This window comes from Epinephelus lanceolatus, chromosome 4, assembly GCF_041903045.1.
Source record: "Epinephelus lanceolatus isolate andai-2023 chromosome 4, ASM4190304v1, whole genome shotgun sequence".
Classification (NCBI taxonomy): domain Eukaryota; kingdom Metazoa; phylum Chordata; class Actinopteri; order Perciformes; family Serranidae; genus Epinephelus; species Epinephelus lanceolatus.
The window spans coordinates 10,447,715-10,470,040 of NC_135737.1; the positions used below are offsets into that span (position 1 = coordinate 10,447,715).

The window sequence follows — 22,326 nt, forward strand, 5'->3', positions numbered from 1 at the left end:
ATAGGCTACTTAATGATTAGAAAACCTTTCTTTTTTTAAGATAGTCATCTGCATTGGGAATTTTGAATTTAACTTCAATCAGTTGAAGTGGTTTAAAAAAAAGTGGTCTTGGAGAAAAAAAAACATTATAAAAATGGCAACATATCTTCACTCATTAGGCTGCTTTATTACATTTTCTATGTGAGGAACCCATTAGAAAGAACTTATGCAGATTCCTTGAGGAAATCTGATTTTTTTTTTTTTTTTTTTTTTTTTCAGTTTAAATGTTACCTTACCATTTAGCTGCCTGTACACCACATCCTCCAGCGAGCTGAGCCTCTTCAGCAGCACCTCATGGCTGATGCTGGGGCCCTGCGCCGTCCCGTTGCCCCGGGGCCTCTTCCCGTCAGCCGGAACCTCCGGACCGGCGGCTCGGACGCTGCGTGTGTTGCACTTGGCCCAGTAAGTCATGAACCCCGCAACCGCAAGCACGTTCAGCACCAGTAAAACCCTCCATCTTCTAAACACAAAAGCCATTAAAAAGTCGCCGATATCCGGGCTCCGACTGTTCGGGGGCCAGCAGGGGGGGAGAGTCTCCGGAGAAGCCGTATGTGTCACAGATTCAGGGCTCCCTCGGTTTGCGATGTGCAGAAAGCTGCAGGAATAATTCAGCATGCGGGTTAGACGAACACACCTTATAGATAAACAGCAAATACCAACAGAGACAATACGACAAGTCAGTTCCATTGCACTGATTGGTGGTCAGACACCTGCTCTCTTACCATTTGGCACCGGGGTTATTTTAGGTTGCATCCCCCTTCTGAGGAAATTTGGGGCGCCTGGCCATCGGCTTTCATCCGTGTCAACGCCACTTCAAGCCTGGGTTTAAAATCACGCACGGCGGATGTAAGACAAAGACACCAGCATATGTTGATCCTGGGGAACAGATACTGCTAAATAATTGAACACTGAGGGGATTATCAAGTCTGTCTTTCCCCCTCCTTTGCGCCTAACACAAGTCGGCAGTGATGCGACCGAGGAGGACTGCGCGCGGAAAAAAATCCTTGCAGATGCTCAGGCAAAACCTCCTAAACGTTAAGTCAACCTATCTGCTCCCCGAAAGCCTGTTCGCACATAATCTTCCAGCCGTCACACGCTGTGAGATTCACAGTGAGATGCAGTTTAGGAGGCTGCACAGATTGTGAGCAGATAGCAGCGGATGAGGAGATGCAGCATCCTCCGCTCAAGGTACAGATGATGCTCCGGGAACTCAGCAGCAGCGGCAGCAGCATAGAAACACGTCCTGATTTCTGATGTTCCTTCACATTTTCTCCTCATTCAGTCAGCACATACCGATGCTTTCCTGTTATTCTGCACGCCCTTCTTGTTTGTTGCGCCTTGTTATTTCCTCTGATTCTCCCACACAGCGCTTAATAAGGCGCAGGGAAAAACGTGGAGTGGATCCGGTGACGTTTTACTTCGCAGCAGGTCAGGGGTGGTGGGTAGGGTGTCTCCTCACTGACAGCCAATTATCTACAATTAGAGAACATTCAAATATTTCACACTGTCCCACAGTGGGCTTCTTGGGTCTATTTGTAGCCTAGTCTTCAGGGGAGATTCTTTTTGTCTTAAATACTAAAAATGTGTTTTATAGTTCATTTCACGTGAGGTAAGCCCATGGGATGATGTTCGACGACTATATTCAGAGATGTCATTACCCTCACAAAGCTGGTGAAGACAGTAACTTAATTATCCATTATATACAATTGTCTCAGACTGCGTTCCTCCTCATAGGGAGAAATCACATCAGATTAATCTGATACATCATCCTGTGATTTGTCTTTGTCCCCTGAGGGAATTTATCTGGTGAAATGAGCTGTGGTGGCAGAAGTATTCTTACTTTTGTGGAAGTGTTACACCACAATAGATGAATACTCCATTAGGAATGAAAGTATTGTATTCTTTAGGGTCCATTGTGTAGGATTAAGGGGCATACTGGCAGAAATGGAATATAAAATAATAAGTATGTCTTCTTCAGTGTATAATCACCTGAAAATATGAATTACTGTGTTTTTAGAATGAGCCGTTCATACCTAGGGAGTGGGCCCACCACCGAGTTCGCAATGTCTCACTGCCATATAGATAGGGCTATTCGTGTTTTCACGTCAGCCACCACAGTTAGCAGCCCCAGTGGGATAAGTCAAACAGCATTGGAAAAACAGTGATCTTTAATGTGAAACTGTGGCCCCTCACTGGGTCTGTTTGTTTTGGAGAGGAGGAGACCTATGTTGATAATTCAGCTCCAGGTAAAAATCCTCCTGAATGCCTGGATCAGAGAAAACAGGTGAGCACACATAGCAGCTGCTGGGCTAGCAGGTAGCGCCAGAGAAACACTGATTTGAAAAGTGAAACTGCTTTATTTTATTTAGTGATTTTAACCCGGTCTAATTACCTGGTCTGTTTGTTCTGGAGAGGAGGAGACCTCCACAGATAATTCTGCCTCTGGTAAAAACCTCCTGAACAATGAACACTGAAGGAATCCTAACCAGGAGTTCACGCCTGGCACACAGCAGAAGTTTCATCTAGTTGTAATCTGCAGTCCTTGCCACTAGATGCAAGTAAATCCTACACACTGCTCCTTTAAAGCCATTCCATTTTCCGTTCCATTTCCAACCGCTTATGAAGCAAAGTCACAGGGACAGCAGGCTGAGCAAAGAACTCCAGACACCCCTCTCTACAGCAACACTTTCCAGATCCTCCTGGGAGATCCCGAGGTGTTCCCAGGCCAGACGAGATATATAATCCCTCCAGCATGTTCAGGGTCTACCCCGGGGCCTCCTACCAGTTGGACGTGCCCAGAATACCTCTAACAGGAGGCGCACAGGAGGCATCCTGATGAGATGCTAGAACCACCTCAACTGTCCCCTCTGGATGTGAAGGAGCAGCGGCTCTACTCCGAGCTCCCTCCAGATGTCAGAACTCCTTACCCTGTTTCTACAGCTGAGCCCAGACACCTTTCGGAGGAAACTTACTCTGGCCACTTGTATCTGTGATCTCATTCTTTTGGTCACTACCCAGAGTTCATGACCATAGGTGAGGGTTGGGGCGTAGGTGGCATGGTAAATCGAAAGCTTTGCCATTTGGCTCAGCTTTCTCTTCACGACAACAGTCCAGCACAGCGCCTGCATCACTGCAGATGCCATGCCTAACCACTGATCCATCTCACTCACCATTCTATCCGGAGAGGGCAATCCACTGGTTTCTGGCAGAGAACCATGGCCTCAGATCTGGAGGTGCTGACTCTCATCCTGACACTTCACACTTGGCTGCAAACAGCCACAGTTCATGCCGGAGGTCACAGTGTGATGAAGCCAACAGAACCAGCCCCTGTATGTAAAATAAATAATTGATCCTATACTCCATTTTATTATGACAGACTTAGGGAGCCTAAACTTAACATTTTGGGAGTTATTTCAGGTCAGGAATGATCTGTGTGTGTGTGTGCAGGCACATATTTAGTGTAGCTTTATTTCCGATGGCTTCAGTGCTCATTTTAGTGACTTTTCTGGTGTATATGGTTTGGGGTAAATGAAACTGGTAAATTTCAAGTGTTTGTAGGGATATCTGACAGAGCGTTCTGTGGTCTGACGTCACAAACTGGTCTATTTGCTTACTCGCCATAAGCTATAAACTTTGCAGTTCTTTCACCAGTGAGGTGATCAGCTATTGGGACTGAACATTATGTCCTGGTAAACAGAGTTCTGATGCTCGAGTTATTGATTTAGTATTTAGTATTTCCATTCAGTAGGATTTGTTGCAGGAGTCTTGTACAGCTAAATAGAGGAGTTTTATTCTCTGGTGTCACAGGTTGAAGGACAGCGTATTTACCTGCTTGAATTGTGGTTGGTTTAGAGTGTGTTTAGTCTGTTCTTCATACCGAGGCCTTCTTCTACATGGTGGGCCGAGAATAGACCTTTGTGATTCTCCATTTCCACTCTCCGTTTTCCAAAGGCTAGATTTATAGATCTATAGTGAGAAAGAATCTCATGTTGGTGGTATAGGTATATTGTTGAACTGATGTGGTAAAACACTTTACAGTACTTCATTTCACAGCATGAAAATGTGTGAGTTTGTGCAGAAATGGGTCACCCAGATAGCGGGGATGAATCAAGGAGCTCAGTAACTCTGTAGCTTACTGAGAGACATGCCAACTGTGATCTGCAGGCAACCCAGGAGGAAAGAGACAGTCTGAGAGTGTGTGTGAGAGAAAAAGGGAAAGAGAGGTATAGTGAGATCAAAACCAGCGCTAGATTGTGTGAGACGAATCAAGAGACAAACAGAAAGAAACATCAAGGGGGAAGAAGAGACAGAGCATCAGTGAGACGCACACAAGGAAGCAGAGATACAGAGAGAAAAGGGGAAAAGAGAGTTTTCGAAAAAGGCAGGAGGAGAGCGCACACGCTGGGGAGGAATTGAAATTCAAAAGGAGAAAAATTCCTAAAGCAGTAGAGAGAGACACGCTGAGATGCAGGAGAGAACAAAAGAGAGAAATGTAAGAGCAAGAGATTGTGTGACAGCAGTGCAGAAGACGACAGAAAAAAATAAGTGTAAGAGTAGATTTGACTAGATTTTTGTTGAAGGGGTGAACGTGATATTCTCAAGTACTTTTGTCAACCCCTCAACTTGCTATAGAGGAACTAGTCAAGTGACGGACAGTTCATGCTTCAAGTCGGCAAGTTGAACTAAATTCAACCCTGGAAAAACGTAAAAACTCTGAGGCTGGTTGTGCTCTGGGGATACAATCAACTGAATGTTTATGTGTGTCTGTCAGCGTTTATGTTTGCTTTAGCTGTTGTTGAAGTTTGCTCTGCATTTACCCGCGAACAACTGCAAATCCATAGCTGCTCACGGTGCAGTTTAATTGGAGGCTTTACAACACAGACAGAGGTTGAAAAATAAAAATAAAAATGGACATGTGGTAGTGCAAAATAAAATGAACTCAGCAAAGTTCAGCTAAACATACAGAAAAGTTTCATAAGCACTTCTTTATATAAAATACATATATCACAAATAACGGTACTCATACATTAGCGCTAGACTAGGGCTGCATGATACTGGATTTTTTTTCTGTTATCCGATATGCCAATATATAACAACTTATTTGGCCGATAAACGTCATTGGTATATATACTTTCCCCCACCTAATTTGATCATCAAGTCTCTTCAGTAGTGGAATTAACATCATATTATGTATTCATACACTCACCATGATGGCCCACCAGCAGATGAAGACGTGAAATTGAATGCTTTTCAATGTATGTAATATTCATTCATTGTACAAAATAAGAAAAAAGCATGTTAGCTGATTCTGATAGTTCATTTTAAAGCCAATATTGGGTGATACTAATGACGTGCCGATGTTAATGCACATCCCTAAGCTAGACCAATAAACCAGCCAGGTCAATCTACCCGCTGATGGTAGTTTATTGCAGATACTGGATATCTGTATTAATCCACTGCGTAGATTTGGTTTCAGTATTGTGGAGGGACACATATGTAACAGAGAGTCTGGGGATCCTTCACCAAAGAATTTAAAAATCAAACACTTAATGTCCTGCATGCTGGTAAATTTTATGCACTAATGTGTGCCTTTTTTTTTTGCATCATTTTATGGCGTAAATTATTTTAATTTTGTCAATAGAAAAGTCCTCTGCTACCTTAAGCATAACTTGTGACATAATAGTGTCACAACTGTACATCAGGGAGGACTGACAAGTTGATCTTTCAAAATATCGATGAAACTGTTTATATCATCGCCTACTAATTTTGACTAAATCTGTACCAGTGAGACATGCTGACACTTTGTTACAGTTGATGTTTGCATTGTAGGCTGTAACTCACTGTTATGAAGAGCAAATTATGTTTTATACAAGCTGTATTTTAAATGAAAGGACATTGGAGAAATATGGACTTAACCTGCTTTTGCGTCTTTATTATGCAACCAAATAGAAAAGGGTAGTGAACACAATTTTCCACACAGTAACGATTTGAAAGCAGAGCTATGGACACTGCAATCAAAAAAGGTTTTATTGCAAGTAAGATAAATTTGTGAGTAAAAATGTATTGATGTCAATTGAAAACTTTTGTTTGCAAATTCAAAAAGTTTGTTTTTTTTTGTGGATCCAAAGGATTTGTTTTTAAATCCAAAAGCTTGCTTACTGTTGAGCTGAAACTTGATGGTGGGGCCTACACTGAAAGATGTAAGACACATCTCTACTGGCCGGTGTTGATCAGAGTAACAGCTTGACAACATCTTCAAAGTCCATGGCCAGAGGGAGGTGACAGATGGTCACTGTATGTTTACACATAACTTCCGTCTTAGCTTTAGTAAGAAATTTAGACTCAAAGCGTTGCATCTAGAATTCTTTTAACAATCTGTGATGAGCCTATTAGCATGACACTGTGCATGTGGCGATGAGTCTATAGAGTTTAAGCCTGTAGCCAGCTTAGTTAAGGCACTTGTGCTCCCATCCCTTTTCTGTTTGATTGCATAAAAAATGACCAAAAGCAACTCATTAGCTTAGAGAAATATTATTCTATAGAGTATATCTGATATACCTACCAAATAGGAGGACAGCTGAGTGGGAGACATGTTAAGGCTTTTCTTCTTGTCTCATGTCTTGTTTTTATGTTCACTAACTTTAAGCCACACTTTTAGCAGTGGACACCTCCCCTTTGCCTCCCTGTTAGAATATGTTATGTTGTACACACCCTCTGATGGCAGATGAGGAGGATAAGATTGTTTACTGACCCCTAAAGGACAGCATATTTCTTAAAAAACAAACTAAATGTATTTTATAAATAGCTGAAAATAATTGCACATTTGTTGCACTGACATATTTAGCCACAAGTTGAATGATGTTGTTTATTTCTACACTCTGTATTACAAGATATGGTTCATAATTATAACCTTGAGGCACCGACATATTTAGGACAACTTGTATACAATATTAAATTAACATTTTACTTGGTCAGCATTTCAGCTCTGGACCTTCAACAAGGACATAAAATGCAAACCTAGAACTCACAGTAAAGTAAGGCCCTGTCTACACCTATACAGATGTTTTTGATAATGAATATTGTCCTTTATGATTTGGCCTCTTGTCGACATGTAAATGCAGTTTTAGATCACTAAAAGAGAGAATTTTTTAACCCTACTTGTGCAGTTTTTTTTTAAAAACATCAGTGTCTGGGTAATGATGATGTCATCTCCTCAATTGGTGCATGCCAGGACCTTAATACAAGAACAGTTCCCTCTATGCTGAAGACAGGATAATTTCATAATCAAAGACACCCTATACAGCCGTGATAAACCCTCACAGGGTTTATACTTTGGTAAGTTGTGCTGACGATGGTCCTTTGTGAAAAACTGTCACTGTCATCTTTTGTACATTGAATAAATCAATACTTTTTGCATCTTAACAGTCACTCCCACTTTTTTGTCAGTGTTTGGGCAATTTGTCTATGTCATGGGACTGTTGATTTTAGTTACATGCCCCTGACACTATCTTTTGAAAAGCCTGGACTCGAGAGTGCAGGGTGCCACATTTTCCATTTTAGAATTCCATACTTTTCCAGACTCAAATTTCCAGACTTTTCAGTAGATTTTTTTAGACCATATTTGCAATCTCGGCACAAACAGTTAAAATGAGTTGAAAAAGTTTAATTATTATTCACACTGCCTGTGCAGCCTTGTTTATGCACTGTGTCCATGGAAACAATGAAGAATGCAGCCATAAAGGTTTCCTTATGCAGAAGAGATAGTGCATTTACTTTTGTGATAACTAAATCTCTGCTTAACTTGTAAAAAACTCGGACATGCTTAAGGGTTCTACGAGATTCAGAGCATTAATACAGCAGCAAACATCTATTCGCTATGTAAAGATATGAGTGATGGCACCCTGAGCAGAGAAAGAAGTCACTCAACGTGTGTGTCCTAATCCAAGCTTCTTGCTAGCTAATCACTGCCAGTCTGCACCCGCTCATACGGTGGTTACCACTGTGGGTCAGGACAGCATCATCTTGGAAGCGTGATGTCCTCCCTCTGGTTCCAAACAAAACAATGTCAGCTCTGTCTTTAGCACTGTTAGCACGGCTTTCAGTTCAGCCACCTTTCTGTTTGCGCGTGCCTGCTCCAAACACTATGACCTCCACATGTGTGAACAAATTATTCTTGGAAATTTATAATTTTAGATTTAAAAAAACAGAGTAGGACCAATATTCTGGAAAAAAACAAATATTTTTCCATACTTATGAAGACCTGGAAATTGCTAAATCAAATTCCACCCTGTTCCAGTCAGCGTAGTAGGAACACTAAAAATGCAAAGCATTTCACAAGTCTCTGACTCTACACTTACACTGATTAGATCTTGTGACTGTGTATGCTTGACCGATAACTCCCTCACTGTCGTCTTGAACTGAGCTCTAATCAACGAGGCTGACTCAAGGCTCTCGCGTGGGTGTGCAGGACCTTTGATAGAGAAACAGGAAGTTCCATTAAGTTCCACTATGTGTCAGGGAAGAACAGGGAGAGAGGAGAACAAAGTCTGCAGGATAATTATAAATGGGAGGGTGAGGGTGGGTTGAGAGTGATGGGGGATTTCATGAGATTATCCTATAAATAGTGTGGCAAGTTTCTTTAGTCATCAACGCCAGCATGTAACTCTGGCACACGAGTGATAAAACTGTTCTAAATATTTGCCCCAGGCTTATACCTCTGCACAAGTTAATACCATTCTCCACGAGACTTTAGGAGTTGCTGAGTAGGATTTGAGTGTAATGAAGTTAATCACTGCACTGTGGGGAGAAAAAAAAAGTGTGATCAAAAACTTTGGCTCCGTCTCTTACCAGAAGCTTGTTTCATTCATGCAGTGGGACATTTATCGGGCTCATGGGAGTCTATTGTGATCTCAGCTGGCTTTGGCAGATGCAAAGACAAATTGACCTTCACGTTGGATTGAGTGGAGGGTGTTCTTTTTTCCAAGGGATCACAATGGGTATGCTGCACATGGCAGTGGCGTGGCACGCCTATGCTAAGCTCAGTCAGAGAGCCAAGGGGTATTTTAGGTCAGTCACAAGCAAGTTTTCAGCCCACCTACATATCTCTGTCTAAAATAGAGGCCTGTCATGGTGCGTTTGTTTACTAGAGGCTTCAAGGTCACCATGTTAGAAAGGATGACATTTTAATCAAACATTGTAACTTTAGCAGCACAGTTCTCTGTAAAATGGCCTTTTAAGTTCTTTAACAGGGTGAAACGATTTCTTCCAAGCTTACAGTCTTTCTTTTTCTGCCATGGTGGCATATTTATGGTTTAAGTACTGGTAATCAGATTTCCAGTAGTTACTCAAGAGTAAGACACGATCCTGCTTCCTGTTTTTACCCCTACCCCTCATTTTCAGGTGCCACCTTGCCTCTTGAGTTACAAGAGGTAGTAGTTGAAATCTTCCTCTTTGAAATGGGACAACCCTTCAAGACCCCAATCAGTATCATCATCATCATTGATGGCATTTATGTAAACAGACATAACTTTGCCAGTAATGTATTACCACGACACTTGACATTTGTCTGGAGGTAGAAAAGTATGGACACTTGCGATTCATTCACAACTTAAGTTTCATGCTATCAGTCGATCAAAAAATATCAAACAACTCATAAATTGCTAGTGGTCTGCTTCAGTCGGGAACTGCCCATTGGTTCGACATCCCATTGTTCCGACCATATTAAACTCATTGTTCCGAAGTCCGTTCCGAAATCATCATGATGCCCTGTGGTTAAGGTCTGGTTAGGTTTAGGCACAAAATCCACTTGGTTAGGGTCAGGAAAAGATCATGGTGTGGGTTAAAATGAAAAAGAAAGTGACAAACACGTAAGCTGTGAGCCTGCTCCGCCTCAAGCCGGTCGCGGCGCACCATACGCCCGCCGCGAGCCGTTCAGCACCGCGGACAGTTGGACTAATGGGATGTCAAACCAATGGGCTGTCGAACCAATGACATGGACCCCTTCAGTCTATGTTCATAACCAGGCCACTAGTGGTGCTATGTAGGCTAACGTTAGCAATCCGTGCTCCTTCCCTGCCAGTCTGCACTTATATTAGAGGAGTGGTAACAAGTGCAGCAACATCGCTGCTGATCATAAGGTTAATGTTGAGCATTATATGCCATCAAAGGGGGGGTGCCACATGGGAATAAGTCAAAATGCAGGGCTGTCAAATTAGCAAACAACAAATAAGCAATAACAATGTATGTTAGCTAGCTAGCTAGTAAGCTACCAAGACATCAGCGTATTTACTAGCATTTTTTGCTATGCTTGCTGGAAAGAAAAGGACCATAATACAGTGACACGACGATAAACTAACATAATGCGATGGTTATCATTTTTAAATTTTCATTCATGAAGAAAATACATATGTAATTGTTATTATTGTTTTTTTTCTTTTATCTATTTATTTTATGTCTGTTATTTCCTGTATGGAAATTGTGTTTCATTTCTTTTTTGTCTTCTTGGGTTTTTTTTTTAAATCTTAAGTATAACAGTATGGAGTTTTCTTTTTTAGATATTTTAAAAAATACCTGTCTGCTTGTAAATTGGTGATGAGCATATAAAGCTGTGATCAATTTCAGTGTTAGGAGGTGTCCTTTAACAAGCCCTCTGGATATTTTTTTAATCATCCCAGCTGTAGGCCTACAGTTTTTATGTAATATATGGTTTTGTCTGGCAGTATGATTTTATCATATGCACAAATAAAGAACTGAAGAACTATATAAGTTTACGTTTAAGCAATATCACAGGAGAGGGAGTGATGTTGTACTGTATATCGTCACGGCTGTGATTCGGTAATAGGCACGAGGCCGCAGGCTGTGACGATACACAGTACAACATCACGACCTCGAGTGTGATATTGCTTTTACACAACAGTTCAACAACAGCTTAAACAGCAATGTAAGGAAATGTTAACAAAGGTGATGAAATAAATTATTTAAGTATGTTATGTAGCTCCGCAAAAAAACCAGTTCCCCCAGTCTGTTGCCAGGCAACGCAGCACACACGCCAGGAACTCACAAGCTACTTTGTATTTACATTGATCTGCAGCTGTGTAACTTCGTCCAGTTCGGCTACTGAAACGTTGGCAAACCTGGATGTTGGCAAGGCCGCATTCAAACACACCTGGAGGTCTGCACAGAAGACTCCTGGCTCTCCTGACGACCACTCATAATTTAATTCAAATGTAATTTTGGGGAAAATAGCCATCTTCTTGGTGTAACGCTATAGTGTCAGTTTGCGTCAATGTAGCGAGTGTGACAGCTGGTTAATTAACGGTTGTATTATATTTATAACACCTGTGAGCGGAGTGATTTTACTGTTACATGTCCCAGTGATGTTATAGCTTACTCTATATCAGCACTCATGGAATGCCTCTCGTCCAATCAAATTACTTCATGGAACCAATATTACAGATGAGATGTGACGAGAGATGATGAACTGCATCACAGCTTTCCTTGATGTGCAGACACAGAAAAGCAAATAAAAACACTGACACGCTAAGAAACGCTTTTAATGCACACCCATGCTACAGGCACGCACATCTTGCGACAGCAGCACCTGCTGTGTGGTGCATGTCATCCCTGTCCCCATCCTGTCATTTCCTCCATCACTCCTCAGCCTCCCCCATTCATGTTCTGCCAGGGCCCTGTGCTCCACTCAGCTCCCACGCTCCTCTTGACAGTATGCAAAATCAAACTATGCAAACTGTCAGATCTGTCTGATGTCAAAGGAGTGGTAAATAAAACTGACTTGACTTGTTTTTGAATCTGGATATTTAACACATGACCTTTTCACCCCTTGTTCTTGCTTGAGATGACACATCAGGGACATACAGTTCGACTGAATCTACTGCAGCATGGTTTTAGATCCATGTGGGGTGATGTCTCTTGGGTTTCTTGGCTCTAATTTAAACTGTCCTACTTCCCATCATGCCTCAGGGCTTTAGGAGGATCAGAGCCAGCAATGTACTTCTTTGACGTCGCTTTTGTAACTTTGCTTACAGGCAGTGTTACTCTCATGTGTGACTTTTTAGGAGTTGCATGGTGTTTAGGTCGTTAAAATGGAGATTATGCATAATCTTAGGTAGCAGTGTGTAGGATTTAGTGGCGTCCTGCGGTGAGGATTGCAGATTACAACCAACTGAAACTTCTGCTGTGGGCCAAGCATCAACTCCTGGTTGGGTTTCAATCAATGTTCACTGTTCAGGAGGTTTTTATCAGAGGCTGAATTATCCATGGAGGTCTCCTCCTCTCCAAAACAAACAGACCAGGCGATTAAAACTGGTGTAAAATCACTAAATAAAGCAGTTTCATGTAACATATCAGAGTTCAGGCGACACTGTTTGGCTTGTCGTCGGCCACTAGCCGATCCAGACCTTTAAGAGGTTTTTACTGCGAGCCAAATTATCCGCAGAGGTCTCCTCCTCTCCAAAGCAAATGGACCCATTGATTAACATCAGTAAAAGCACTGAATAAATCAATTTCATGTGAAAAAAGTAGTGCATTTCTTTTGTTTATTATCGCAGAGGGGCTTCTGGCAGATGCTGGTGGCCCTATATAGAGCCAGTGTTTAGTTTGTCCGTTCTGGGCTATTGTTGAAACATTGTGGTGCAACATAGCAAACACCATGGATGAGGACCCACTCTCTATGTAGATATAAACGGCTCATTCTACGAAAACACAATTCTTTTTTTTCAGGTGATTATACACTGAAGAAAACATACTTATTATATTCCATTTCTGCCAGTGTATCCCCCTAAATCCTACACACTGGACCTTTAAAGCTTTTTCTCAAATAGATGTAGTAGGACATGAGGAAAGTAATACGACCCACATGTTTGTGGGTCAGAGAAAAGCTGACACACTACACAACCTCAATTCCATCAAAGTTGGGACGCTGCGTAAAATGTAAATAAAAACAGAATGCAATGATTTACAAATCCTTTTTCACCTCTTCTCAATTGAATACAGTCCAAAGACAAGATATTTAATGTTCAAACTCGTAAACATTATTTATTTTAATAAATATTCATTTATTCTGATTTTGATGCCTGCAACATGACAGAGATATGTTTACCACAGTGTTACGTCACCTTTTATCAACAACACTCAGGAAGTGTTTAGGACCTCAGGACATTAATTGTTAAAGTTTTGAAAGTGAAATTCTTTCCCATTCTTGCCTGATATGACTTCAGTTGCTTAACAGTCCGTGGTCTCCATTACTGCATGTTGTGCTTTATAATGCGCAACATGTTCAATGGCAGGTATGGACTGCAGGCAGGTCAGTCTAGTACCTGAACTCTTTTTTTATGAAGACATACTGTTGCAACATGTTCAGAATTTTTCTCATTGTCTTGCTAGAGTAACACATCCACCTACCATTACAGACACTGGCTTTTGAACTTTGAGCTGGTAACAATCTGGATGGTCCTGGATGATCCTCTCGTGTCACAACGTCCATGATTTCCCAAAACAATTTGAAATGTGGACTCATCAGACCACTGCACACTTTCCCACTCTGTGTCTGTCCATCTCAGATGAGGTCTGGCTCAGAGAGGTCTGCAGCGCTTCTGGATGATTTTGATATATGGCTTTCACTTTGTCTCAGTGTTGGTTTTCAGCCTTGTCTCTTAAATGCAGAGAATTCTCTGAACCTTTTGATATTATAGATTGCAGATGGTGAAATCCCTAAATTCCTGCAATTGCGCGTTGAGAATAGTTATCCTCAAACTGTTGGACTGTTTGCCCACAGTTTTTTGACATAGTGTCCATCCTTGCTTGTGAACACCTGAGGCTTTTGAGGATGCCCCTTTCATACCTAGTAAAGATACTATCAGTTGTTACCAGTTAACCTGTTTACCTGTGGTATGTTCCCAGTCTTTTGTTGCCCCTGTCCCAACTTTTTTGGAACATGTTGCAGGCATCAAATTCAGAGTTAGTGTAGATTTTACAAGAAACAATACAGTTTATCAGTTTAAACATTAAATATCTTGTCTTTGGACTCTATTTATTTGAATATAGGTCAAAAAGGATTTACAAATCATTGCATTCTGTTTTTATTTACATTTGTCACAATGTCCCAACTTTTTTGGAATTGGGGTTGTAAAAGGAAACGAGGATTAAATCCAGATGTCAAATCATGAACAGCATGGAGAGACCCACAGCTTTTCTCACGTTCAAAAGCATAATTTGGGTGATGCTGGTGTCGATCATCTTAACCTGCTTTGAAAATCCATCGCCAATCATTGACATCCCATTAATAATTCTTTTTATTCTATTTGTGAGAACAGAAAAAAGCTGATTTCACAGCTGCTGCGGATGTGTTGGGGATAAATTTGTGAAGAAAACTTCGACATAAATTTAAGTTAATAAACAGCATGTTTTAATGAAAGAGAACTCCTTTGTTTTCTAACATTCAAAGCATCTGTAATGTTTTAACAATACAGCATTTGGGTTACATATTATTTTGCTTGTTTGAGATACAATAAAATTTAAGATATAAAAATAGTAGCATTTAAAAATATTCTGAACATTAAAAGAATACCTGCAAAATGACCATTTGTCTATCAGTTGCTCACCATGTGTTACATTGAATTCCTGAGAAAACTTGTGTTTTTCTCGCATGCCTTCATGGTGGATGGAGAATCCAAAAAAAGCAAACATTCTTCATGAACTGCAGACATTGAGGACCACGTTTAACAACTGCAAATGTATATCAAAACATCTGTTTACAACTCTCACGCAACTCATACAGTATAATCAAAGTGTCACTTATCCAGTCGTTAACAATATAAAAGACTTCTGCCTATGAGTAGCGTGCCCTGAGCAGGTGCGTGTGCATGAGCTCTACTTAAACAGGGTTCAAACTACACCTATGCCCAGGCACACTACTCAGCTGTATATGAGACTGTTTGTACTGATGCTTTATATCCTTAATGTTTTAGCAAAAATGCACCTGTTTGAGAAGTACTGAGCATACGACTGGATAAATAAAGCGGTCCCCATTTCTTCAATTCATGAAGTATGTTCACCTTTTTTGGATTCTCCGCTCAATGTGAAGGCATGCCAGAAAAACCCAAATTTATGGTAACAAGTGGTGCGTAATAGATATACAAATGGTCAATTTGCGAGTGAAGTGCTCCTGAACTTTCCTCTAAATTTCCCAATCTGAAGCTGACAGACCCGCCCACCCTAACCTGCTCATATAAGCCTATGAACTCTCTTAAGTATTCACATTGAAGCAGCTCCACAGCTAACATGAACTCTTTGGTAAAGACTTAGGTGGAGGCACACAGGACCACACAGTAAAAGAGTTGCTGTGAGTGTAAGACTGTGCGGTTGGACATTCTCATTCAGGGAGTTCTCCTTCAGCCTGTGAAGCAGAGTTTGGACAAGGCTTCAGGAGGAAACTCCTCTTCTGTCTCGTCAAATACACCTTCTTCCCCTCAGCTGCCTGGCAGTTCAGCTGTCAAACCTCCTCAGTCTCCTCAACCTGATATCCTCAGCTGTAGCCTCCTCAGAGAGACGGAAACCATAGGGAGGAGGAGCTCCTCTCTGGCTGCTTTGACCTACAAAACAAAATGTTATTAGATTCATACACTTTAGATTTTGGCTGACTCTTACGTTGAGATTCAGTGTCATTACAACCACCAATAAATCCTCCCTTACCTCTGTCATTCAGACTGTTCCTAATGGCTGCCTCTATCTGCTCTTCCTCTGTCATTCCACCAGTGTAAGATGCTGTAGGATTTGCTTCGTAACCTGGTGGATACTGATGATTTGCTGTGTAACCTGGTGGATACTGATGACTTGCTGTGTAACCTGGTGGATGCTGTTGGTATCCTGAGTATCCTCCACCAGTGCCACTGTAGCCTGCAAATACACACATGCACACACGGCACAAATATTGAAATTGAAGATCAAACATGTTAAAGGTTAAGGCTGGTGTATTCTCCAGCCCTCTCATTGTCAAAAAAACCTGTGAAGACACCAAAATCTAAAATGTGTTCCAATTTCCCGATACTGTCTCTGGAACTCTGAATGTTCCTACAGAAGATGTTAATCTTTAAAAGAATCTTTAGAAGCTGGTCACTAATGTATAGGTTACTCAATAAATCATAAGTCATTTGAAATTAAATGTGTGTTTCCCCACGATGCTTGTCGCAGGGAGGCTGCTAACTATGGTGGCAGACATAAAAATGTGAAAACCGAAATAGTCCTATCTAGAGCCAGTGCTTAGTTTGTCCATTCTGGGCTACTGTAAAAATACGGTGGTGCAACATGGTGGTCTCCGTGGAGGAGGATCCACTTCCTGTGTAGGTATAAAGAGCTCATTCTAAGGTAACAGAAACACTATTCTTATTTTGAGATGATTATTATTATATTATTTCATTATATTCCCCTTGTGCCAATATATCTACCTAAATCCTACACACTGGACCTTAAAAAAAGAGAATTAATTTCCTTAAACTGCTGCTTACTGTTGGGGTTCCTAATGGAATAAGCTGAGGTACCACAATATTTGCAGTCTTAAGTTTTTCTGGAAATCTCTCTCTTCAGGTCACACACAACACACTCTTTTGATGTTATAAATGTATGAACTGAGTGATCAAACAAACAGGTATAATCAAAAATCTGTTTTGCAGTTTAACAACTTCAAATTCTGGAAAGGCCTTTGGATGTTTGGGTACCTGAAGAGCCTGAAGAGCTGTAGTGTGCACCGGGCCAGGAGTTGTAGCCATTCGACGTCACAAACTCTGGTGAAAATATATAAACAGACTATTAAAGAGTGTTATTAGGTAGTTACTGAAAATGAGGGGTCTTGAGGTAAGAGCTGTACATGACCTAAATCACATCTAAATATTACTTTATCAGGCTTCAAGACCAGAATTACCACCCTGCAGTTGTATGCCTCAGTGCACCAGTCATGCTTCTCTTACAGATTACATCCATGTCTGTAAAACATGGATGCTTCAGACACATTTGTACCCTAACAGCACAGAGGATGTATATAATCAGCACAGCTTCAAGATAAGTGTTACCAATTCAGTGTCTGACCAAATGTCTTCCCTTCTGTTTCTGAGTTATGACATTGATTAATGTCACTGTCAAGTCTACCTTTGACCTTTTGAATATCAAATGTCATCAGTTAATCATTTGATCCTATTAGACATTTGTGTGAAGTTTTGTCATACCTAGCAAAGGAATTCTTGAGTTATAGCCAAACACATGTTTTGTGAGGTCACAGTGATCTTGATCTTTGACCTTGGACCACCAAATTCTAATCAGTTTATTCCTCAGTCCAAATGGCCGTTTGTGTCAAATTTGAAGAAATTCCCACAAGGTGTTCTTGAAATTTCACATTCACAAGAATGAGACAGACAAGGTCACAGTGACCTTGACCTATGCCCACTAAAATCTTATCAGTTCATCATTGAGTCCAAGCAAACTTTTGTGCTGAATTCGAAGAAATTCCCTTAAGGTTTTCTTAAGATGTCACATTCACAAAAATGGGATGGACAGACAACCCAAAAAACATAATGTCTCCAGATATCGTCAGTGCAGAGGCATGAAAGATTATTATTTTCTCACCTGCATCTTTAGACTTTTTAAATTATAGAGTGGACTTTGAACAGGTTACAAGGACCTCAGTCTACAGAACTGCAGTCAGCACATACAACAACACCAAAGCACATAAATTCAGACCTGCACATTTTTTCATGATGGCCTTCAGTGGTCCAGAAGTGTAGAGTAGACCCACCAGGATACCTGCCAGGTGACCAGCGAAAGAGGTCCTGAAGAAACAGAGCATAGATTAACTCCTAGCTAATGAAACACTGCCATCTAGTGAACAATTAAAGTCATAGCATCTGACAGCATGTAGTACTAGGAACACTTAGTAATTGTCAGCTGAGACTAACTGTGTGCTAAGTGAGGGGCACATCAGTCAGTGAAGTGAGGGAAAAGAGGGTGGGAAGTTCCCCAAGTTCAAATGGTAGAAAGGTTACCCTTTCCCTGTTTGTTCTGCGCCTGTAGCTGTGTAGACGTGGGCTAGAGGGGAGTTAATGTGTGTTGGGTCATGGAGGGTTTTACTGGCCTTCTGTGGGTCGTGTTGATTGTATGAGGTCAGTCTGATTGGTAACTTACCCAGGTGATGTAAGGTGGATCAGCACTAGCTCCACCCAGCTAACATAGCGATTAGACACAGGGAAACCCATCACATAGGTCACACCTCCCGGGTAGTAATGGTTACTGAGCACCTTCAGACCAAACAGCACTCCTAGAGACAGTCATATGTACAAAGATTAATTCACAGGAGAGGTAAGGAAATGTCACCATGACAGGACCAGAGCAGTTGGCTGCGTGGTTTGAGGACATACGATATATGGGCTGATATACTAGAATGTGATATTGCTTTTCTACTCCTTCACAGAAGAAAATGCATACAAAGAAAGAGTCAAATCTTTTTCACAAATTACACTGAACATCTTTGGGACTTTTGGTCTGTACCTGAGAAGCCAACAGCACAGGTCATGCTGTAGGACTGGTCCTGGGTGAGCTCTGTTAACAATGCCTCCAGCAGCAGATAGACCAATCCCGTGAGCAGAGAGAAGACCGACAGCAGGTAAAGGAACCAGGGTCCTCCCAGCCGTCGCTCCAGCTTGGTACCTTTCCAGAGGAAAGACACCATGTTGAAGTAGAGATGCCAATCATCAGCATGGTGCAGCGGGGACAGCAGCAGGCGGCGCCAGTCGTTAAACCAGTATGCCTGCTGGACACTCACACAGGCCTAAGGATGGGATAGACAGGAGTATTTATATTAGTACTAATAATATAAACTTAAAGAGCAGTGTGTCGGATTTAGTGGCATCTAACAGTGAAGACTACAGATTGCAACTGGCTGAAACTCCTCTTGCGTGCCAAGCGTGAACTCCTGGTTAAGATCCTTTCAGTGTTCATTGTTCAGGAGGTTTTTACCAGGAGCCAAATTCCTCTCTCTCTTCCTTTTCAAAGCAAACAGACCAGGCGATCAAAGCCAGTAAAAAAACACAACAACTGAATAAAGCAGTTTGACGTTAATAACCTGTGTTTTTCCACCACTGTTCAGCTCGTCTCGGAGGGGCTGCTAACTATGATGGCTAACGCAAAGACACTAAAGGCCCAATCTAGAGTCAGTGTTTGGTTTGTCCCTTCTGGGCTACTTTAGAAACCTGGCGGTGCAACATGACGGACTCCATGGACCAGGACCTGCTACCTACGTAGATGTAAACAACTCATTCTAAGGTAACGAAAACATCAGCAACTTCTCCCATTTGAAAAGTTGGAAGCAGCAAGTGTGCAAATTATAAATGCTCTCTCTCTCTTGCTCTATAATTTGTGCTGATTTACTGCATTACCTTCATCAGAGGTGCTGCAGGGAACAAGTACAGGAACACATTGAGTCCCAGGACAGCCAGGGTGACTGGGGGAATGTTGTCCAGACCCAAGTGAAACACCTGGGAGGCCAGGAGCATCAAGCCCAGATGGGATCCTCTCTGTCTGTTACGCATACTGGAAACAGCCTGGGAAGAGACAACTGTGAGATTATTTTCCAGTCATTTCTGCTTCACCACAAATCCATTAGTGGAAGAAGCCAATGACGATGATGAAACAAGAGGCAGAGTTGTTGGACGCTCTGATTTCTGGGTGTTCCAAAGTCAAGGCTGAAAACTAAAGTGATTGTGCTTTTGCTGTTATCGCTGTTTGACTCTGGATCTGCTACTCACAAAATTGAGAAGACAAATCGGAGCAAATCTCCAAAGGCAACACAGTTTTTTCTGTGACTTTACACTGCATTTTGTGGTTTACAACTCTTGGTTTAATATATCATCCACTCAGATTGCTTAACTTCCCTCCCTGTCTTTCCTACATTCTGTAAAGTATTTGTAATGTCTGTTTTAAAAGGAGCTATATGCATTAAGTTTGGTTGCTTGGTTAGAATACACAAAACAGAGACCATGTGTTTGATTCATTAGTTAGTCTGTAAGTCTAATCCACTAAATCCACCAAAACACTGTAGCTAGAAATCAGAGCATCAAAACTTAAATCTGTTATGTCATCAGTTTACACTTGTTGGTCAGTTAACAAAGAATTGGAGACTCTGTGGAGTCAGAGAATTTATAGTTTAATCTAAAAGTATAGTGTGCTCATAAGTTTCTAAACTATTACAAACAGTCACCTGACACACATTTTGGGATCTGCCCACTGGTTTGATACAAAGGGATAATGTAAGAGGAAACTTGTGTGTGCTCGATCTGTGCATTCACTGGACTTTGGCTTTTGGCTGGAATAGTGTCCACTTAATCATGTGCCTATTAACAGCAGTAAACTCATCTAGCTGTCCCTACTACTTACAGCTCCAGCATTATTACCCAGCATAGAACTGTACAGCATTTACATGAAGGCACTGCAATTCTATAGGGACTTTACAAAGTATAACTGGACTCATATATGATGTGACCAAAACTTCAGGGAGGCTTTTATCCCATCTTTGGGTCTCAGGAAGACACGTGGTTTGGAAGGGTAGCGGAGAAATTTCTAATATATGTGAACAGTTGAACAGAGCAAAATACTGCACGTCAGCTAACGACAGCTAATAGCCTTACATGGAAAGTTTATGTACTTTGCAAAACATCATCATTTGAAAATAAAGAAGCCCCCGCAGAAAAACGTAACCGCAGCAAACTTACTGTCAGTTCGGTCGGCTATCGGGAAGCTCACACACCTCTTCCTCCTGCCGTTGACGCTTTACTAATGCTAATGCTAACGCTAACTTTAACCATGGGTTTTAATGTTACACTGAGGCCGCTTCAAACGATTTAACGCTCTAAGACGTATCTGAATCTACTTATATACATCTTAGTAACACGTCAGTAGAGTGTTTCTCGGTATTTCATCATTTCTAGCACTTACTAGTGACTACCATAAAAGTTTGTGGCGTTGAGTCAGCTATCACGTGACAACAACAAATCTACGCAGCTGGCGCGAGCGCGTTGCGGATCCTTCTTCTTCTTCTTCTTCTTCTTCTTCTTCTCTGGAATTGTATGGCAGTTGGCATCCATATACCCTGCATTACCGCCACCTACTGGATTTGATCTGTTGCAGCATCCACCCGAAGGGATCGCATTCATGTCATCGTTCATTCCACTTCTTGTAATCCTAACCAAGTTTACCCCTCTAAGTCCTTCTGTAAACTAAAAAGAAAATAAAGAGATTTCGTATTTGTTCACCAAACTTTTATGCCTAGCAATATTGAATTTAGTAATTATAATGAATTAAATCATGACAAATACATTATTTAAAAAAAAAAAAACTCTCAAAATCAGCAAATATGGCTGACAAAATAATTAACAGTAACATTTCTTTACTGAATCGATTATTACTTCATTTGAGATTAAGATAATAAAATAAGAGGAACAAACCTGTAAACGTGTTTTGATCTATGCATGTCTGCACACTAATTGTGGTTCCTGCTCTTTTCCACCAGAGGGCGCGATAACAACCTACAGTCGTTATACTAATTTTATTTCATTTTATTATTTCAATGTTTATTTTTAAAACTAAAGCTCTTGTACTATTCTTATTTTATTATTGTGATATGTTCATTTAAAATACCAAAGCCCTTGCACTAGTTTTATTTTAATCATTTTAATTTTAAAAAATAGAAAGAGCCCATCACTGCCCTCCAGTGTTCACAGTGATAAACTACAGCAAGACAAAACATCAGGTTTAAATGCAGTAGACACTTCCCATCAATACTTTCAAAATAAATCTAAGTGACAGTAGCGATCAACAGTAACTTAAAGGAAAAACTGGGTTATAGTATGCACATTTAGTATAGGCTACTTACGGTGGAGCGTAAATATGACCTCTCACCTTATTATAGGACTTTTTAAATATTGACAACCACTCAGCTGAAACAGAGTCAAGACATAATTAATGTTTACTTTTATCACTTACCATGGAACAAATAAAATCAAATGACTACGGTGCCAACGTGACATTAAAGTCATTAAGAAGTTACTCATGCTGCACATTAATAAAGGCTACAGAGGAGGCTGTACATCTCGCCTTGCTATATACTCTTTGGGTTCAATTACGAACACGTGTGTACCTCACCGTCTCACACTGAATTATTCAGCAGCACAACTCCGTCAGCGGGATCAGCTTTCTCTCCTCTGAAACATGAGCCTCCTTGTTTACAGACCG

General features: G+C 41.1%; 2 protein-coding genes across 3 annotated transcripts in view; both read right to left on the bottom strand.

The window, feature by feature from the left end:
• The window catches only part of galnt17 (polypeptide N-acetylgalactosaminyltransferase 17), a 37,113-nt gene extending 35,672 nt beyond the window's left edge, over positions 1-1,441 (bottom strand). Inside the window, exons 1-2 of the mRNA XM_033632362.2 lie at positions 762-1,441; positions 276-634 (exon numbers count right to left, since the gene is read on the bottom strand). Coding sequence (XP_033488253.1) covers positions 276-516 — 241 coding nt within the window. The 5' untranslated portion in view covers positions 517-634; positions 762-1,441. The remainder of the gene's footprint in view (positions 1-275; positions 635-761) is intronic.
• Positions 1,442-14,445: 13,004 nt separating this feature from the next.
• Positions 14,446-21,116, bottom strand: rhbdd1 (rhomboid domain containing 1). 2 transcript variants are annotated; one of them, XM_078166893.1, is made up of 9 exons: positions 20,808-21,116; positions 19,476-19,640; positions 18,589-18,868; positions 18,226-18,358; positions 17,785-17,873; positions 16,770-16,835; positions 15,871-15,951; positions 15,748-15,840; positions 14,446-15,647 (listed from the first exon to the last, which is right to left on the bottom strand). In XM_078166893.1, the coding sequence occupies exons 2-9, from the start codon at positions 19,626-19,628 to the stop codon at positions 15,541-15,543; spliced, it is 1,002 nt and encodes a 333-aa protein (XP_078023019.1). In that variant the 5' UTR covers positions 19,629-19,640; positions 20,808-21,116; the 3' UTR covers positions 14,446-15,540. The 2 variants fall into 2 exon arrangements, with proteins under 2 accessions (XP_078023019.1, XP_033486498.2); XM_033630607.2 differs by having other exon boundaries at positions 15,748-15,951; positions 20,808-21,113.
• Positions 21,117-22,326: the final 1,210 nt, after the last annotated feature.

Bases quoted from the DNA above. Each gene is read 5' to 3' on its own strand.
- rhbdd1 (XM_033630607.2), bottom strand. From the start codon at position 19,628: ATGCGTAACAGACAGAGAGGATCCCATCTGGGCTTGATGCTCCTGGCC. The intron at 18,869-19,475 runs GTAATGCAGTAA...TCCCATCCTTAG, and splicing joins CTGCAGCACCTCTGATGAAG to GCCTGTGTGAGTGTCCAGCA. The intron at 17,874-18,225 runs GTAAGTTACCAA...CTGTTTCTTCAG, and splicing joins ATCCACCTTACATCACCTGG to GACCTCTTTCGCTGGTCACC.